This window comes from Chiloscyllium plagiosum, unplaced genomic scaffold, assembly GCF_037043375.1.
Source record: "Chiloscyllium plagiosum isolate Xiang-an unplaced genomic scaffold, Cpla_swu_hap1 HiC_scaffold_14, whole genome shotgun sequence".
Taxonomy (NCBI): domain Eukaryota; kingdom Metazoa; phylum Chordata; class Chondrichthyes; order Orectolobiformes; family Hemiscylliidae; genus Chiloscyllium; species Chiloscyllium plagiosum.
In genome coordinates, this window is record NW_028270152.1 from 34,532,909 (window position 1) to 34,553,493 (window position 20,585).

At 43.6% G+C, this 20,585-nt stretch overlaps 1 protein-coding gene across 4 annotated transcripts in view; it reads right to left on the bottom strand.

Moving 5' to 3' along the window:
• Nucleotides 1–20,585, bottom strand: part of LOC122558995 (FYVE, RhoGEF and PH domain-containing protein 3-like) — a 218,663-nt gene that overhangs the window by 124,441 nt on the left and 73,637 nt on the right. Inside the window, exon 1 of one of the 4 annotated variants that reach the window (XM_043708042.2) lies at nt 4,263–4,296. The exons of the other annotated variants lie outside the window; for them this stretch is intronic. Within the exon in view, the coding sequence (XP_043563977.2) occupies nt 4,263–4,281 (19 nt within the window). The 5' untranslated portion in view covers nt 4,282–4,296. Of the gene's footprint in view, nt 1–4,262; nt 4,297–20,585 lie in introns of those variants that run through there. 4 annotated transcript variants of the gene reach the window in all.

Consider the following 20,585-nt stretch of genomic DNA (forward strand, 5'->3'; position numbering starts at 1 on the left):
TGTGGTACAATGGTAGTGTCTCTATCCATATGCCAAAAGGGCCAAGTTGAAGTCTCACCTACCACAGAGGTATATTATAACATTTCATTTAAAAACAAGGTTGAAACATTTGTTACCATCCTTAGCCAGGAGTGACAAGTGTGTATTCCCTCTCCTGAAATTAATGATGCCAGTCTTCAGCCAATTTAATTTACATTCATTCCATTTGAGAAGATGATTGAGTACACTTGGTACAGATAAAGGTATAGGCATTGACAATACACTTGCCGTTGTGCTGAAGATCTGTATATCAGAACTAGCCCCGCTAGTAGCCAGCTGTTTCAGTACAGCAGCAACACAGGCATTTACCCAACACTGCAAAAAAAAATCCATATATGCCCTGCCCACAAAACCAGGATAGAAGCAAAGCAGCCAATTACTGCACCATCAGCTGACTCGCAATCATCAGCAGTAATGGCATGTGTCATGAACAGCACGGTTTGTGGTTCTTACTCACCAACGACCCTACAACAGATGCACAGTTTACATTTTGTCAGTCCCACTTGGCTCCTGACCTTATTAAGCTTTGGTCCGAACATGAGTAAAACAACCAAATTCCGGAAGTGAAGTGAATGATGACCCTTGAAATTCAGGCTAAATATGGCATCAAGGAGCCTCAGTAAAATTCAAGTCAATAGGAATCAAAGGAAAACTTTCTGTTCGCTGAAGTTAATGCTTGTAAAGGGAAAGATAGTTGTGTTGTTGAAGGGGTATCATCTCACCTGCTCCAGATTATCATGGATATTCTTCAGGGAAGTGCCCTATTCTCAATCTCGCTGCTTCAAAGACATTCACCTCCATTTTAATGTTAGAAGTGGGCATGTTCACTGATGATTGCTCAGTATTCAGTTTTATCTGTAATTTCACAGAATATGAAATAGTACATGACCGCATGCAGTTTTTAGGCAAGTTTCAGGCTTGTAACTTTCATTTGATATACATAAGACAATAGTCATCATCTACAAGAGAAAGTACAAACATCTCACCATAAAAATCAATGGCATTACAATTCCTGAAAATCCAATATCAACTGGGCTTCAGCATAGAACATAGAACAATACAGCACAGTACAGGCCCTTCAGCCCTTGATGTTATGCCAATCTTTTATCCGCTCTAAGATCAAACTAACATACATACTGTACATTATATTATCATCCATGTGCCTACCCAAGAGTCACTTAAATGTCTCTAACGTATCTGACACCACCACTGCTGGCAGTGCATTCCACACACCCACCACTCTATGAAAAGAACTACCTCTGACATCTCCCTTAAACCTTCCGCCAATCACCTTAAAATAATGTCCCCTCATGATAGCCATCTCTGTCATCGGAAAAAGTCTTTGGCTATGCACTCTATCTATGCCTCTCATCATCTCTATCAAGTCACCTCTCATCCTTATTCGCTCCAATCAGGAAAGCCTAGCTCCCTCAACCTTTCTTCATAAGGCATGCCATCCAGTCCAGGCAGCATCCTGGTAAATCTCCTCTGCAACCTTTCTGGAGCTTCCACATTCTTCCTATAAGGCGATGACCAGAACTGAACACAATATTCCAAGTGTGGTTTAACCAGATCTTTATAGAGTTGCAGCATAACCCCGCGGCTCTTAAACTGAATCCCTCTCTGCTAATGAAAGCCAACATACCACACATCTTCTTAACAACCCTATCAACTTGGATGGCAACTTTGAGGGATATATGGACTTAGACCCCAAGATCCTTCTGTTCCTCCACAATGCCAAGAATCCTGCCTTTAACCCTGTATTCTGCATTCAAATTCAACTTTCCAAAATGAATCATTCCACACTTTTACAGGTTGAACTCCATCTGCCACTTCTCATCTGCATCCTGTCAATATCCCATTGCAATCTAAAACAGCCCTCCACACTCTCCACAACTCCATCAACCTTCATGACATCAACCAACTTACTAACTCACCCTTCCACTTCCTCATCCAAGTAATTTATAAAAATCACAAAGAACAGAGGTCTCAGAACAGATCCCTGTGGAACACCACTGGTCACCAAGCTCCAGGCTGGCTACTTTACATCTGCTACCACACTCTGTCTTCTATGGGCCAGCCAATTCTGTATCCACACAGTCAAATTGCCCTGTATCCCATGCCTCCTTACTTTCTGAATGAGCCTATCATGGGGAAACGTATCAAACGTCTTGCTAAAATCCATATAGACCATATAGACCACATGTGGGCGGCACGGTGGCACAGTGGTTAGCACTGTTGCCTCACAGCGCCAGAGACCCGGGTTCAATTCCCGCCTCAGGCGACTGACTGTGTGGAGTTTGCACGTTCTCCCCGTGTCTGCGTGGGTTTCCTCCAGGTGCTCCGGTTTCCTCCCACAGTCCAAAGATGTGCAGGTCAGGTGAATTGGCCATGCTAAATTGCCCGTAGTGTTAGGTATAGGGGTAAATGTGGGAGTATGGGTGTGTTGCGCTTCGGTGGGTCGGTGTGGACTTGTTGGGCCGAAGGGCCTGTTTCCATACTGTAATGTAATCTAATCTAATCCACTGCTCTACTTTCATCCATGTGTTTTGTCACATCCTTAAGTAATTCAATAAGGTTTGTGAGGCATACCTGCCCCTCACAAAGCCATGCTGACTATCTCTAATCAAGCTAGGCTTTTCCAAATAATCATAAATCCTGTCTCTCATAATCCTCTCCAATAATTTGCCTACCACCGACGTAACACTGACTGGTTTGTAATTTCCAGGATTATCCCTATTGCTTTTTTTCAAACAAGGGAAAAGCATTTTTTGCCCTTCTATCATCTGGTACTACTCCAGAGGACAGTGAGGACACAAAGATTAATCGCCAAAGATGCAGGAATCTCTTCCCTTGCTTCCTGTATAAACCTCATATCCCGTCTGGCCCAGGGGACTTATCTATCCTCATGTATTTCAAAATTTCCAGGGTATCCTCCTTCTTAACATTAAGTTACTTGAGCATATCAGCCTGTTTCAATCTGTCCTCACAAATGACAAGGTCCCTCGCACAAGTGAATACTGAAGCGAAGTATTCATTAAGGACCTCCTTTATCTCCTCCGACTCCAGGCATAAGTTCCCTCCACTATCCCTGATTGGATATACTCTGGCCATCCTCTTGTTTCTAGTCAATACATTTATGTGAGAACAGAAATGTACTACAATTAGTACTGCAGTTACGAGAGCAAGTCAGAGACTAGGAATATTAAAGCAGTGAAACATCCTGATTCTTTAAAGCCTCTTCGCCACCTCAAAAATACAAGTCCACTGTATGATGGAATAGGAGAAAGTGAGTACTGCAGATGCTGGAGATCAGAGCTTAAAAATGTGTTGCTGGAAAAGCGCAGCAGGTCAGGCAGCATCAAAGGAACAGGAGAATTGACATTTCGGGCATAAGATTAGATTAGATTAGATTACTTTACAGTGTGGAAACAGGCCCTTCGGCCCAACAAGTCCACACCGACCCGCCGAAGCGCAAACCACCCATACCCCTACATTTACCCCTTACCTAACACTATGGACAATTTAGCATGGCCAATTCACCTGACCTGCACATCTTTGGACTGTGGGAGGAAACCGGAGCACCCGGAGGAAACCCACGCAGACACGGGGAGAATGTGCAAACTCCACACAGACAGTCGCCTGAGGCGGGAATTGAACCCGGGTCTCTGGCGCTGTGAGGCAGCAGTGCTAACCACTGTGCTACCGTGCCGCCCCAAATAAGCCCTTCTTCAGGTATGATGGAATAGTTCCTTTTGACTGGATGAGTGCAGCTTTAAACACTCAAAAGGCTTGACAGAATCCAAGAGAAACCCTTGATCAGCACCCAATCCATCATTTTAAATATTCACTCCCTTACCCACTGCAGCAGTGCACATGATCCACAAAATGCATTGCAGAATTTGACCAAGTTTATTTTGACAACACCTCCCAATCCTAAGACTCCTGCCACCCAGAATATGGTGGCAGCAGGCATAAGGAAATGCCACCATCTACAAACTCCCCTCCAAGCGGGGCACCAAATCTCACTTGAAAATATAAAGCAATTCTTCATTACCATGGCGTCAAAATCCTGGATTGCCCTCCCAACAGCTTAGCGATTGTACTTAGACAACGTGGATTATGGTGACTCAGGGCAATAGTACAACACCACCTTATCAAATGGGAAAGAACACTGGGTGCGGCTGTAATACTAACACTCCATGAAAAAAAATATTATTCACCTCGAGTCTCCTGTAGCATAAACAAGACAAGATGGCAGATTCTTTTCCAAGAAGAATATTTGATATAACATTCGGGAGAGGCAGAAACACATTCGTGAGTTAGGTGACAGCAATAATTAACAAAGAACACACTGCTCACCTATTCTGCCAATAGAGATTAAAAGTATGAGATCACAAAAGGTTAAATTTCACCATTCTGTCATCAGGCTACACCTTGAATATTTCTATTCTCAAAGTACAAACTCTGGAAGGTATGGAAAGAAGGAGAACTTAAACTGACTGCTAGCGTCAGAGGATTAGTCATGAACAGGTGTGATCCAGCCCTGCCCTGAACTGGAGTGGCAGCTGAAATGTCTGAATCATAGAATCCCACACAGTGGAAGCAGGCCCTTCGGCCCAACAAGTCCACGCTGACCCTCCGAACAGTAACCCACCCAGACCCATTCCCCTACCTGATTATCCTATATTTACCCCAACTAATGCATCTAACCTACACATTCCTGAACATTATGGGCAATTTTGCATGGCCAATTCACCTAACCTGCACATCTTTGGATTGTGTGAGGAAACCGGAGTACCCGGAGGAAACCCATGCAGACATGGGGAGAACGTGCAAACTTCACACAGATAGTCGACAAGTGTGGAGACAGACATTCCACACCTGTAAGCTCCCCTCCGAATCACACATCTCCCGACTTGTAAAGATATCACTGTTCCTTCAGTGTTGCTAAGCAAAATCTGGCAACTCCCTGCCTAACAACACTGTGTACTTACATCACTGAATGACAATTCCACAAGGTGAATCATTACCACTTCCTGTTTGACAGCAGCAATGGTCAAACCTCGTGAACTGATGAAAAGCATAAATTCTGCATTAGAATGATCCTGAAGAAGGTGGTGAGAAAAAAAAGTCATCAGGGGCTCTACTTCAGTGAAAATTTCCCAGGTGTATAAAAATTGTTAAGGCCAGAGCATGACCAGACTATTTAAAATAATTTTAATGTTATATCTGTCCAGTTTGGAGATGTTGTGGTCATTCTAGACAGGTTGCAAGATGCAGGAACTGAAATAGAAAACATGGCCCACCGAGTCTGCTCCACCATTCAATGAGATCATGGTTGATCTATGATCCTCCTTTCTTTCTTGCTTTGACCTTATAATTCTCAATTCCCTCACTGATTAAAAATCGATCTTAGCATCTAATATAGTTAATAACTCAGCTTGACAGTTTGCTACTGTAAAGAATTCCACAGTTTCACTACCTTCAGAGAAAAATACCCCCCACATCTTGGTTTTAAAAGGATGATTCCTTAGTCTGAAGTTATGCCCTCTGGTCCTAGACTCTCCCAGAAGAAGAAACCACATGTCCACATTCAAAACGTCAACTCCCCGCAAGAATCTTAGAGTACTCAGTAAGGTGCCCTCTTATTCTTCTGAACCCCATTGATTACAGGCCCAACCTACTCAACTTGTCCTCATGAAAATCCCCCCCATACCAAGAATTAAAGTCAAAAAGCATAGTGCTGGAAAAGCATAGCAGGTCAGGCAGTATCGGAGGAGCAGGAGAGTCGACGTTTCAGGCATAAGCCCTTCATCAGGAATAAACATCAACTCTCAATCTTTGACTGACTCGCTTGTAACCGCAGTCCTCACTTTGTCCATACCTAGAATTAGAGCTGAAAAATGTGTTGCTGGAAAAGCGCAGCAGGTCAGGCAGCATCCAAGGAGCAGGAGAATCGACGTTTCGGGCATAAGCCCTTCTTCAGGAATGAGGAGGGTGTGCCAAGCAGGCTAAGATAAAAGGTAGGGAGGAGGGACTTGGGGGAGGGGCGTTGGGAATGCAATAGGTGGAAGGAGGTTAAGGTGAGGGTGATAGGCCGGAGAGGGGTTGGGGACGGAGAGGTCGGGAAGAAGATTGCAGGTCAAGAAGGCGGTGCTGAGCCCAAGGGTTGAGACTGAGAAAAGGTGGGGGAGGGGAAATGAGGAAGGTGGAGAAATCTTCATTCATCCCTTGGGTTGGAGGACCTGCATGTCCTTGGCAGAGTGGGAGGGGGAGTTAAAGTGTTCAGCCACGGGGTGGTTGGGTTGGTTGGTGCGGGTGTCCTAGAGGTGTTCTCTGAAACGTTCCGCAAGTAGGCGGCCTGTCTCCCCAATGTACAGGAGGCCACATTGGGTGCAGCGGATGCAGTAAATGATGTGTGTGGAGGTGCAGGTGAATTTGTGATGGATATGGAAGGATCCCTTGGGGCCTTGGAGGGAAGTGAGGGGGGGAGGTGTGGGCGCAATTTCTTGCAGTTGCAGGGGAAGGTGCTGGGAGTGGAGGTTGGGTTGGTGGGGGGTGTGGACCTGACGAGGGAGTCGCGGAGGGAGTGGTCTTTCCGGAACGGTGATAGGGGAGGGGAGGGAAATATATCCTTGGTGGTGGCGGAAATGACGAAGGATGATAGGATGTATCTGGAGGTTGGTGGGGTGGTAGGTGAGGACCAGTGGGGTTCTGTCCTGGTGGCGATTGGAGGGGTGGGGTTCAAGGGCGGAGGAGCGGGAAGAGGAGGAGATGCGGTGGAGGGCATCGTCGATCACGTCTGGGGGGAAATTACGGTCTTTGAAGAAGGAGGCCATCTGGGTTGTTCGGTATTGGAATTGGTCCTCCTGGGAGCAGATGCAGCGGAGACGAAGGAATTGGGAATATGGGATGGCGTTTTTACAGGGGGCAGGGTGGGATGAGGTGCAATCTAGGTAGTTGTGGGAGTCAGTCAGTTTATAATAAATGTCCGTGTTGAGTCGGTCGTCCGATATAGAAATGGAGAGGTCTAGAAAGCGGAGGGAGGAGTCTGAGACGGTCCAGGTAAATTTGAGGTCGGGGTGAAAGGTGTTAGTAAAGTGAATGAACTGTTCAACCTCCTCGTGGGAGCACAAGATAGCGCCGATACAGTCATCGATGTAGCAGAGGAAAAGGTGGGGGGTGGTGCTGGTGTAGCTGCGGAAGATGGACTGTTCCACATATCTGACGAAGAGGCAGGGATAGCTGAGGCCCATGCGGGTGCCCATGGCTACTCCTTTGGTTTGGAGGAAGTGGGAGGATTGGAAAGAGAAGTTGTTCAGAGTGAGGACCAGTTCAGTCAGTCGAAGGAGGGTGTCAGTGAAAGGGTACTGGTTGGTTGGCGGGAAAGGAAGAAGCGGAGGGCTTTGAGGCCTTTGTGATGGGGGATGGAGGTGTGTAGGGCTGGGGAAGCGAAAATCATGGAGGAGGTGGAGGGCGTGGGTGGTGTCCCGAACGTAGGTGGGGAGTTCTTGAACTAAGGGGGACAGGACCGTGTCAAGGTATGCAGAGATGAGTTCAGTGGGGCAGGAGCAGGCTGAGAACCCATCGCCAAACCAGCCCCCAACACCTTATCTTCACCATGGACATCCAGTCCCTATACACATTTTTCAGCTCTGATCTCCAGCATCTGCAGTCCTCACTTTCTCATACCTAGAATTAACCTGATAAACCTTTTCTGTACAGCCTCCAATGCCAGTATATTATTCCTTAGATGAGAGGATCAAACTATTCACAGTATTCCAGATATGGTGTGACGAGTACCTTGTATACTTTTAGCTTGACCTCCTGCTGCGCTTTTCCAGCAACACATATTCAGCTCCCTAATTCTATACTTCATTCCCTTTGCAATAAAGGTCAACAGTCGATTTGCCCTTCTCTGAGAACCACTGAATTTGTATTCTACCTTTTGAGATTCACGTATGAGGCCCAAATCCCTCTGTGCGACAAATTACTTTCCCCATTTAGAGAATATTCAGCTCTACTATTCTTCCTACCAAAGTACATTACCTCACATTTCCCACATTAGCTTCCACCTGTCAAGTTTTTGCCCACTCACTTCCCTTCAAATTTTCCAGTCCGCCAATGGAAGCTCCACAGGATTTACTTGTTGAGTATTGTACAAGACACTCAGAAAAAAAACTCATTAAAGTTTATTAGCTTTAATTACATGGCTCATAAAATTCAAATAGATTGCTCCAGCCCTCCCCAAATAATTTTATTCTAATTATAGCAAATTGCCAATTTGGAATACTATGTATTAATTGCAATTATGGCTTCGAAATTGGGAAATCAAGTACAGAAGAACATACTACATTTTCTAATGTTAACTTTTCAAGTTATTTTCCTCTCTTCTTTTTATCTCTTTGTAATCCATGCCATTGTTTGGCTAAGGAAGGGAGCAATCAAAAAACCATCCATCATTGTCAGTTGAACTGGCTGTTTCATGCATAGCAGTTGAGGGTAATTTCACCCCTTTCCCAAGGGAACCTTTGATTACACCAACACCAAGCACACAAGTGTTGCAATTTTTCAAGAAACAACACCATATTAAATGTGAATATTGTGCTTATTTGAAACTATTAAGCTTTACGACTGTAAATGCAAGTTGTACACCATTGATGAGTATGTTGGAAACAAACAAAACAAACTGGAAATATTCAGCAAGTCTGACAGCATCTGTGCAGAGGGAATGGTTATCAATTTGACTCATTTGTGAAAAGACCTAGTTATGTAGCGACCACTGCCAGATTACAGGTTTATGTACTCCAGTCCCTATAGTTACATCCATCTACACTGGTATGGGGGCAAAACATGTCCCATGGGGTAATTTAAAACTGTTAGACAACTGTACAGTCTGAGATGCTTATGGGCACCTTATAGTGGCTAAGTACATAACCATGAAAAGCAAGAATCTCACTCTTCATCTTGCAAAGATATATTTCACAGAAAATGGCAAAACTTCCTAAAAGTCAAGTTAGAGAGCTGTGGAACACTCTGCAATGCATTAAAAAGGGGATGATTTGCATATCTTACATACAACATACAAAGAAATATTTAACGTGCAGGATTTTTTTTTACCGTGTGGAAACAGGCCCCAACAAGCCCACATCAATCCTCCGAAGAACAACCCACCCAGACCCATTCCCCTACATTTACCCCTTCACCTAACACTACAGGCAATTTAGCACGGCCAATTCACCTAACCTGCACATTTTTGGACTGTGGGAGGAAACGAGAGCACCTGGAGGAAACCCACGCAGACACAGGGAGAAGGTGCAAACTCCACACAGAGAGTCGCCTGAGGTGGGAATTGAACCCGGGTCTCTGGTGCTGTGAGGCAGTAGTGTTAACCACTGTGCCACCGTGCTGCCCTACAGCAAATTCACCGTATACCTTTGAAGCTAATCTGATATATTAGATACTTTGTTTTCACAAGTTAGTGAGCTTTTCATATATGCCCAGCAACTGTTTTTTGGAAAAGAATCAGCAGACACCACACCTACTTCAACTAAACACAGTTTACACACTTCCCACAATCTAAACGTTCCTTGAAACTGGTGGGGAATTTAGTTACCTTCAATGCCAAAATAAACACGTTCATTGGAGCATCCTTGCTTTTTAAGTTGCCACCGCATTAAATGCCATAGAAGTGTTACTTATAAATATGTATCATCTTATAACAAGTGTGTACAAGCACAAATGTAGAACATTTTCCCAACTGATTATTAAACAAAATGATACAAAACATCCTTAATTTCATGTTTATATAAATGAAAACAATTAGCACCTGCCGAATATGCCTCGAGGATTGACCTCCAGACCAGGTGCCAACTTTGCAGTTTGCTGAACTGCTAATCTTGAAAACAAACTCCAAAAATGCAAGGGCACGGAACATGAAGGAAGACAAAATGACAGAAATGAAGGAATGAAACCAGGCAGATCATCAGGCATTGACCTAGGCACCAGAAAAGACAACAGCAGAAACAACCCTGTCAACCCTGCAAAGTCCTACTCACTAACATCTGTCATATAGTGCCAATATTGAGAGAGCTGGCTCACAGACTAGTCAAGCAACAACCTGACATTGTCTCCACAGTATGATTCTGTGAGTATCATTGTGTCCCAGATACTGCCACCACCATCTTTCGATATGTCCTATCGGACTGGCAGGACAGATCCAGCAGAGGTGGTGGCACACTGGTATACAGTCAGGATGGAGTTGCCCTGGGATCCTCAACATTGATTCTAGACACCATGAACTCTCATGGCTTCAGGTTAAACATGGGCAAGGAAACCTCATGCTGATTACCCTGAACTATCCATCCTCAGCTGATGAATCAGCACTCTCCATGTTGAACACTTGGAGGAAACACTGAGGACGGCAAGAGCACAAAATGTACTCTGGTTGGGGGATTTCAATGACCATCACCAAGAGTGGTTCGGCAGAAGTACTACTAATCGAGCTGGTTGAGTCGTAAAGGACATAACTGCTGGATTGAGTCTGCAGCAAGTGGTGAGGAAACCATCAAGAGAGAAAAAACATGCTTGACCTCATCATTAGCAATCTGCCAGCTGCAGATGCATCTATCCATGACAGTTTCAGTAAGAGCGACTACCACACAGTCCCTGTGGAGACACAATCACGCCTTCAAATTGGGAATACCCTCAATCAAGTTGCGTGGCACTATCATCGTGTTAAATGGTACAAACTTTGATCAGATCTAGCAATGAGACACAGTGGGCCATCAGCAGCAGCAGAAAGTACTCCAGCACAATCTGTAACTTCATGGCCCACATATCCCCCACTCAACCATTACCATCAAGCCAGGTTTAATAGTGTGCGTAGGAGAGGGCATGGCAGGTTCAGTACCAGACTGAACTAAAAATGAGGCGTCAACCTGGTGAAGCTTCCAAACAGGACTACTTGCATACCAAACAACTTAAGCAGCAATTAATAGACTGAGCTAAGTGAACCCACAGCCAACTCATCAGATCTAAGCTCTGCAGTCCTACCACATCCAGTCGTGAATGGTGTGGATAATAAAAGAACTCACTGAAGGGAAAGGCTCCACCAATATCCCCATCCTCAATAATAGAATAACCCACTGAGTGCAAAGGACAAGGCATTTGCAGCAATCTTCAGCCAGAAATGCTGAGTGAATGTGCCATTTCAGCTTCTTCCAGTGGTTCCCAGTATTACAGATACCAATCTTCAGCTAATTCGATTCACTCAACATGATACCTAGAAATGGTTTGAAACAGTTGATATTGCAAAGGCTATGGGCTATTCCAGCAATAGCACTGAAGACTTGTGCTCCACGAATTACTGCTCCCCTAGCCATATTAGCCACCAGTACAGTGTCAATATTGATATCTACCCGACATTGTGGAAAATTGCACATATATGTCCTACATGCAACAAGCAGGACAAATTCAACCCAGCCAACTACCTCCCCATCAGTCTACTCTCGATCATATGCTAGTTGGAATCATATCTAGCACAAAGGAAGACGGTCATGGTTGTTCAAGGTCAGTCATCTCAGCTTTAGGACATACATTGGTGTTACAATCACTATCAACATCCACTGAACAGAAACTCAACGGGATCCACCACAAAAACAGAGTGGCTACAAGAACAGCTCAGAGGCTAGGAATACTGCAGTGAGTAAGTCATTTCCTAACTCCTGAAAACTATCCACCACAGGATATTTCACGCCTCAGGCGACTGACTGTGTGGAGTTTGCACGTTCTCCCCGTGTCTGCGTGGGTTTCCTCCGGGTGCTCCGGTTTCCTCCCACAGTCCAAAGATGTGCAGGGTCAGGTGAATTGGCCATACTAAATTGCCCGTAGTGTTAGGTAAGGGGTAAATGTAGGAGTATGGGTGGGTTTCGCTTCGGCGGGTCGGTGTGGACTTGTTGGGCCGAATGGCCTGTTTCCACACTGTAATCTAATCTAAAATCTAATCTACACAACACAAGTCAGGAGTGTGATGGGATTTTCCCAGTTGCCTGGATGGTGTAGCTCCTACAATGCAAGAAGCTTGACACCAAACAGGACAAAGCAGGCGACTCGATTAGCATCACAGCCACAAGCATCCTGTCCCTCCACCAAGATACCTAGGAGCAGCAGTGTGTACTATCTATAAGATGAACTGCAGTAATTCAAAGATCCTCAGACAGCACCTTCTAAACCCACAATCGCTCCCATCTGGAAGGAGATGGGCAAAAGATACATGGGAACACCACCACCTTCAAGTTCCTCTCCAAGCCACTCGGCATCCTGACTTGGCAATAAATCACCATTCCTTCACTGTCACCATGTCAAAATTTTGGATTTCCCTCCCTAGTGGCATTGTGGGTCTACCCACAACAGGTGGAATGCAGTCATTCAAGAAGGCAGCTCGCCATCACTTTTTCAAGCGCAACTAGAAATGGACAATAAATGTTGGATAGCCACAGACGCCCACATTCCTCAAATGAAAAAAAGCAGGATACTGTATCAACAGGTCCTGGTCTTTGCCGGTAGTTTTGAATGGTGTTTTATTCTGAACACAGCCTCTGAAAAATCAAAATGTAGCCTTCATCTGATGAGTTAGGGTGGAGTAGAGAAATTCTCTATGCTGCCAAGTTCTTACCTCCCTAGCCTTGGTTAGATCCAAATAATCAATACACCCAAAGGGAACAACTGGACTCCAAACCGATTGGGAACATGTGGATCCCTGACAATAATGGTAAACATAAAAAAAAATCAACCTTCTTTATAACTGCACAAACGTTTCCCAACGATGAAAAAAACCAAGCACAGAAGATAGAATACATGACTGATTTTATAGCTTGGAGGTTGATGGAAATCTTGACTTGGAGTCATACAGGCAATTTTAATTTTCTTCTTAAGTAAAATCTGTTGTGCTGGTTGAAACAACAGGGCACCAACAGTTCTTATCATATGCTAACTGATCCCGAACAAGTAGTCCATCAACTACTTTGGTGGGTGGCACGGTGGCACAGTGGTTAGCACTGCTGCCTCACAGCGCCCGAGACCCGGGTTCAATTCCTGACTCAGGCGACTGACTGTGTGGAGTTTGCACGTTCTCCCCATGTCTGCGTGGGTTTCCTCCGGGTGCTCCGGTTTCCTCCCACAGTCCAAAGATGTGCAGGGTCAGGTGAATTGGCCATACTAAATTGCCCGTAGTGCTAGGTAAGGGGTAAATGTAGGGGTATGGATGGGTTTCGCTTCGGCGGGTCAGTGTGGACTTGTTGGGCCGAAGGGCCTGTTTCCACACTGTAATGTAATCTAATCTAAAAATCTAAAAAAAAAAACTTGGGTTGAAATCGTGTCCGTGTGTCAATCAAGCTTTCCTACCATTGAAAATAATGATCAATGAGGCACCTTAGCTGTCAGGCTTTGAGATCACATATCCACAACCAACCATCAAAAACCTTGTGAGATCAATGGCTCAACCGGGGATCAAACTATTTGGTCTTCCTTTAATTTTCTCCAGTCAATCGTGTTACGTTGAAAAATACTGTGTAACACCAAGTTCCAGACATGGGTGCTCATGGCCCTTGGTTTCATGCCTGGTCATTCTTCAAGAGCAGACCTGGCTAATTAGTATCGACATGCTTTGCAATGGTGAAGACTAAAACAGTTGAGTCCAACCATCTTCACCTGGAAGCACAGACAAATGCAGCAGAAAGGCCAGGAAAACCTTGGAAATATTTTCCTTCGTTAGACCTGGAACCTGAAGGTTAACTGAAGCTGTTCTACTGCCTCTGTGGGAAAGATCAGCATGAATAGTTCAAACTTGATTCACTAACTTAAAATGCAAACAGTGAAGGAAGACAGCATCATATTTGATACAGTTTCCTTTACGACCTCCAGCCATAAAGCAGACAAGACACAAACTTTACCTTAGGCACAAACAGTAAGTTTTAGTGTTTAGCTGACAGGTAGTGAAATATTCTCCGATTAAAGTAACTGTGAAACTTTAGCAAATAAAGTGAGCTTCACCAGTTGTTAAAATACTGCTACTGTACAAGAAGTGTTCAAAATGCTACATTGCAGTTAGATGCATTTCAAGTACAATGCCAGAAGTATGGTTAACTTACTTTTCAAAGATTTTACATCATTTGGGTTCCATAGCATACATACCCAATCCTTTTGGCAGGAAACTATGTGAAATGGCCCAACTCCAACATTTTATGACACTGCTCGTGCACAAAATTTCACAGGAACTACAAGTTAAAACCTTGACACGTCATCTGTGATGTTACCATGGTGGATAAACTAAGAATTATCATACTTGCCAAACTTGATTTGCAGAGGGAATCCCAGTTTGCTGAACCATAGATATGCCAAGTCAGAAGGGATAAATAATTAAATCAGCAGCTATAACACACACAAAACAGATGAGATCTGTTAAAGTGATAGAAGAATGAAGTAAAAATAGAAAACACTGGAAACATTCGGAAGGTCAGGCAGCATCTGTGAATGGTGGAAGATACAGTTAACAATTTTTAAAGAAAGGTCATCAGTCTGAAACATTAACCCTAACTTCTCTCCACAAATGACAAAATGAATGCTCCTTGCATTTTCTATTTTTCAGTAAGACTGCTCTTTTGGCTAAAGTTAAAAATCACACAATACCAGTTTATAGTCCAACAGTTTTATCCGGAAGCACCAGCGTTCAGAGCGCTGCTCCTTCATCATGTGGTTGCGGAGTATAAGATCGTAAGACACAGAATTTATAACAAAGATTTAGAGTGTGATGCAACTGAAATTATGTATTAAAAAAGACCTGGATTGTTCATTACTTATCGCATCTTTTAGAATGACCATGTTGGTTTCAGTTCTTTCATATGTAAATCCCAGAACCTTTTTTTAAAAGTACATTCTCAAGTGAACTTTAACAATAGGTGCCATGTCAGCTCAGATAATTGAAGGTGCGAGGTACCTGTGCGAGGCTGTCTTTGCCCCAATGTGCAGACTGATTCCATTTCTACCAAATGGGTTTTACAGATTCTTACATGAATTCAGGCAGTTTTTGAGCAAAATAAAATGTAATTCTGCACGTACAAATTCACCCTACAACTTGTGTGTACAGGGGAGTAGGAGTGTCTGTGAGAGAGAGTGTATGCAAATGGTTAGAAGTCTGAAAGAGAGTGCGAGTGTAGGGTGTGAGTGTATGAGAGAACTCGTGTGAGAGAGCGAGCGCGAGAGTGAGAGAGCGAGCGTGAGAGAGCGAGCGCGAGAGAGCGCGCACGCGTGAGAGAGGGCGCAAGAGAGAGGGAGAGAGCGCAAGAGAGAGGGAGAGAGCGCAAGAGAGAGGGAGAGAGGGAGGGAGGAAGAGACAGAGAGGGAGGGAGAGACAGAGACAGAGAGGGAGGGAGGGAGAGACAGACAGACAGACAGAGAGATATGCAATGGGGTCACCTATCACATGACATGAACTCAAGGTCCTGGTTGAGGACATTCCCCTCGGTACCGAATGTGGTTATCAGTTTCTGCTCGGCCACTTTGCGTTGTTGCCTGTCCCGAAGTCCACCTTGGAGGATGGCCACCCGAAGGTCCAAGGCCAAATGTCCCGGACTGCTGAAGTGTTCCACGACTGGAAGGGAACACTCCTGCCTGGTGACTGTTGTGCAGTGTCCATTCATCCATTGCCGTAGCCAATGTACCATGCATCAGGGCATCCTTGCCTGCAGCATATAAGATAGACAACTGAGTCGCATGAGTACCTGCTGTGTACATGATGGGTGGTGTCCCCATGTATAATGGTGGTATCCATGTCCACACTCTGACATGTCTTACAGCATCTGCCGTGACAAGGTTGTATGGTGTTGTCCTGAAAGCCGGTCAGTTTGCTATGAACAATGATCTGCTTGTTGTTTGATGATTGTTTAAAGGCGAGCAGTGAAGGTGTGGGGAAGATCTTGGTGAGGTGCTCATCCTCATTGATAATGTGTTGCAGGATGCGAAGAACATGGTATAGGTTTTCGGCTCCTGGGAAGTACTGGACAATGAAGGGTACCCTGTCGGTTGCATCTCGTGTCTGTCTTCTGAGGAGGTCATTACCGTTTCTCACTATGGCACGTCAGAACTGGCAGTCAATGAGTTGAGCATTGTACCTAGTTCTTATGAGGGAATTCTTGAATACTTCCAGGTCATGTTTCTCCTCATCTAAACAGACGCTGTGTATGCGTAGGGCTTGTCCGTCGGGGACGGCTGTTTTAATATGTTTTGGGTGGAAGCTGCAGAAGTGTAGCATCATGAGGTTACCCTTGGGTTTGTGGTAGAGTGAGGTACTGAGGTGCCCATTCTTGATGGAGATGCAAGTGTCTAAGAATGAAACAGATACTAAAGAGTAGTCCACGATGAGTTTGGCTGAAGCATCTTTTGGCTGAAGCATTGCATGTAGTAGTTCACTTTGTATGCAGTACAATTTTAAAAATTCAATTTTAAAATTAGCAGGATATTTCTAGCTCATAGAAACAAAGTCCATGAATTTCATATTTTGCCATTGTATGTGAACAGAACATCTTGTACACAAACCCACTCAGCATTTGGACACAAATGAATAGTATGGACATTTAAACTGCACTGAAACTTTGGAACAAGCAAGTCACTTTTGCCATTATCATGTCAATGAGTCAGGCATTTACAATAATCACTGTATGCAGATATCCTCATATTGAAGTGAAACCATTGAAGCTGCAGTTATCTCATGCTTTATGATTTAAAAAACTAATCTTATTGTATTCTATAGTCTTTACCAAAGAATGAAATGCTATCTAGGCCATGGTGACAGAGGAGGGAACTCAGTCATATGGAGGGTTCAAAATTTAAAGAGTAGTAATGTTGGATAAACTGTTTGTACTTAAGATTGACAAGTCACCAGTACCAAATAAGATGCATCCAAGGGTTTTGGCAAAAAAAAAAAGGGAAAAACTGCAGGGACACTGTCCATAATCTTTCAGTCTTTGCTACGCTCAAAGAGATACCTGAAGACTGGAAAACTGCAAATATTACAGCTTTATTCAAGAAAAGGTTATCAAGCAATTTCAGACCACTCAATTTAACCTAGGTGGTGGGGAAGCTACTAAAGATAATTATTTGGAATAAAATTAAGTGGGTTGATTAGCAAGTCCAGTGTGGATTTCTAAAGGATAAATCATGTTAACTCCAACTAATCAGGATAACTCCAACTAACTTGGAGTTTTTTGAACAGTAACAGAAGGGCTTGACAAGGGTAATGCTGTTGAAGAAGTGTATGTGGACTTTCAGAAAGTATTTGATATAGTGCCATACAAGAGACTTGAGAGGAAAGTTATAGATCATGGAATAAAAGGGTCAGTAACAACATGGATACAAAATTGGCTGAGTGATAAGAAACAATGATTATCTTTTGAACTGGAGCTGTACTGATAGTCCCCAGGGACGGTATTGGGACTCTTACTTTTCCTGATATATAATAGTGATCTAGACTTTGGTGCGTAGGGATCAAAGTTTACAGATGACATAAAACTTGGGAGAATTCTAAACTGTGAAGAGGATTGTGTGGAACTCCAGAAGAACATAGAAAAGTTAGTGGCTGGGGCAGATAGGTGGCAGATGAATTTCAATGCAGAGGAGCGTGAGGTGATGCATTTTGAAAGGAAGAGTGTTGAAAGATAATACAAAATGGGGGTACAAATCTTAAGGGGTGCAAGACCAGAGGCACCTTGGTTTCTTTGTGCACAGATCATTGAAGATAGAAATACAGAATCTTCAGCTTTATTAATACAGAGAAGGGCTGGAAATGTGTTGCTGGAAAAGCGCAGGTCAGGCAGCATCCAGGGAACAGGAGAATCGACGTTTCGGGCATAAGCCCTTCTTCAGGAATGGGGAAAGTTTGTCCAGCAGGCTAAGATAAAAGGTAGGGAGGAGGGACTTAGGGGAGGGGCGTCGGAAATGTGATAGGTGGAAAGAGGTCAAGGTGAGGGTGATAGGTCAGACTGGGGTGGGGGCGGAGAGGTCGGGAAGAAGATCTCAGGTTAGGAAGGCGGTGCTGAATTTGATGGATTTGACTGAGACAGGGTGGGGGGAGGGGAAATGAGGAAACTGGTGAAATCCGAGTTCATTCCTTGTGGTTGGAGGGTTCCTAGCCGGAAGATGAGGCGTTCTTCCTCCAACCGTCGTTTTGTTGTGGTCTGACGATGGAGGAGTCCAAAGACCTGCATATCCTTGGTGGAGTGGGAGGGGGAATTGAAATGTTGAGCTACAGGGTGGTTGGGTTGGTTGGTCCGGGTGTCCCAGAGGTGTTCTCTGAAACGCTCCGCAATTAGCCGGCCTGATACAGAGAAGGCACAAAGTACAAGAGCAAGAGGTGTTACCAAACTAGTATAAAACACTTGTTAGAACTCCACCAGAGTATTATGTACAGTTCTGGATGCCCCATTATAGGAAGGTTAGGAATACAATTGAGAGACTATAGAAGCAGTTTATAAGAATGGTTCCAGGAATGAGAAACTTCAGTTGAAAGCAGATTGAAGACACTGGAATTGTTCTCCTTGGAGAGAAGAGGGCTAAAAAGGTGATCTGATAGAAGTTTTCAAAATCATGACTGGACAGGATAGAGTCCATAGGAAGATACTGTTCCAGCAGGTAAAAGGAACAAGAGGACACAGAATTAAAGTGATTTGCAAAACAAGCAAGGGCAATGTGAGGAAAAGCTTCTTTATTTTAGCAAGTGGTTAGTGTTTGGAATTCACTGCCTGGAATTGTGGTGGAGGCAGGTTCGATTGAGACATTCAAGAGGGTATTGAATGATTATTTGGATAAGATTAATGTGCAAGAAAATGGGGAAAAATGGAGGAGACTGGCACTAGGTAATAATGCTCACTCCCTGACCCAGCACAGGCATGATGGGCTGAATGACCTTCTGCACTGTAACACTTCTGTAGCTCTGTGCTTTTTCCCAAAAATAATATTATGGGACCCAGTAAGACAAGAGATTAAGACTGGTTCACACAAGTTGAGGTTACTTGCCTTTTCAAGTAACCTCAACTTTTCAGATGCCTTTTCAGACCTTCAAATATGCTTTGGATGCCCTTTGAAGTCCACTTTTAAAAAGGGAAAGTGGCTCCCTGAATTCCCATCAAGCAGAAATCCAGGACGGGAAAGGGAAAATTTAAAATTAAATGTACACATCTACTTGTTTTTAAAAGTTTTCACCATCATTTATGATACAATGAAGCTCTTGTTAGACATGTTACCATTTAAGTACCATGACAACTGATATGTTCTGATTCCTTTACTGGATGCAGGATTTCTCTAATTCTCAACAGCTGCTGTATGATATCACTTGCATCCAAGGATTTTCCATTTGATGAATGTGGAGATTTGTTTTAACGGTTACATTTAAACAAGCCAATCTCATCTATAACCACGTTTTGAGACTTGCCCAGACTCAACGGCACCACTCGGTCCACAGCAAACACAACTAAAACACATCACATGAAATTTTCAAATTAACTAAACCAACAGAGCGACATTGGTGTCAAAATTCCATAAAGGGAGTAAGCATTAAAATATGGTACAGATTGTTTCTCAGAGTTCAAAAGGAAACACCACCTCTGATATATAAAACTATTTCAATTATAACTGTCATCTTAATATACTTTATAATTAAAATCTGGCTTCCTTATAGGAGCAAAATGAATGTATTTTTTCTAGTCTTCTGCTTAGTTTACCTTTCCCCCCATTTTCTATTAATATTTCATTTTTAAAAAATATATAACCTTACCATTAGCCCAGGTATCATCATGCAAGTAATTCTATAAATTGCTTACAATTTGACATCATAGCCCCATTAAAATATACCGGAATATTCAGATGTCACAGGATTTCAATGGATTCCATGAGGACATTCAATTATATGTATGAGAAAAGGAAGATGGAGTAATATGAATCATGAAAACACTGAACAAATGTTTTTCATTAAAAAACAAAGGCAATTTATAAGTTTCGTTGTTTGGATGGCTTATTATTTTCTAGGCAGAAATAAACTGCTTTGAGTAGATGAATTGAAGTACATGTCCAGCAGCTTTCTTGGGTATAAGAACACAGAAGACAAAGTCCTGCATCTCCAATTGCATTCATGAAAAGTTAAGTAATTCCTTGAATATGTCTTCCAGTATTAGTTACTTTTCCATGAGGAGGGTTTGAACAGATTTCTCCACTTTAAATCATTCTGCTCCCAAAACTGCTAACTCTCATCATCTACAACGCTTTCTCTGGCCAATGTACTCCTTAGCAAACCATTAATTTCCCCACAGCATGGGGCCAGATAGTTCAGGTGGCTGATGGCTGGTTTGTGACAGTGTGATACCAATTGCATGGGTTCAGCTGCCACATCAGCTGAGGTTACAACGAAGGCCCCACCTTCTCAACTTCACCCTGTTTCTAAAGTGTGGTGACCCTCCGGTTTGGCTCACCACCAATCATCTCTCTCCAAAGACAGA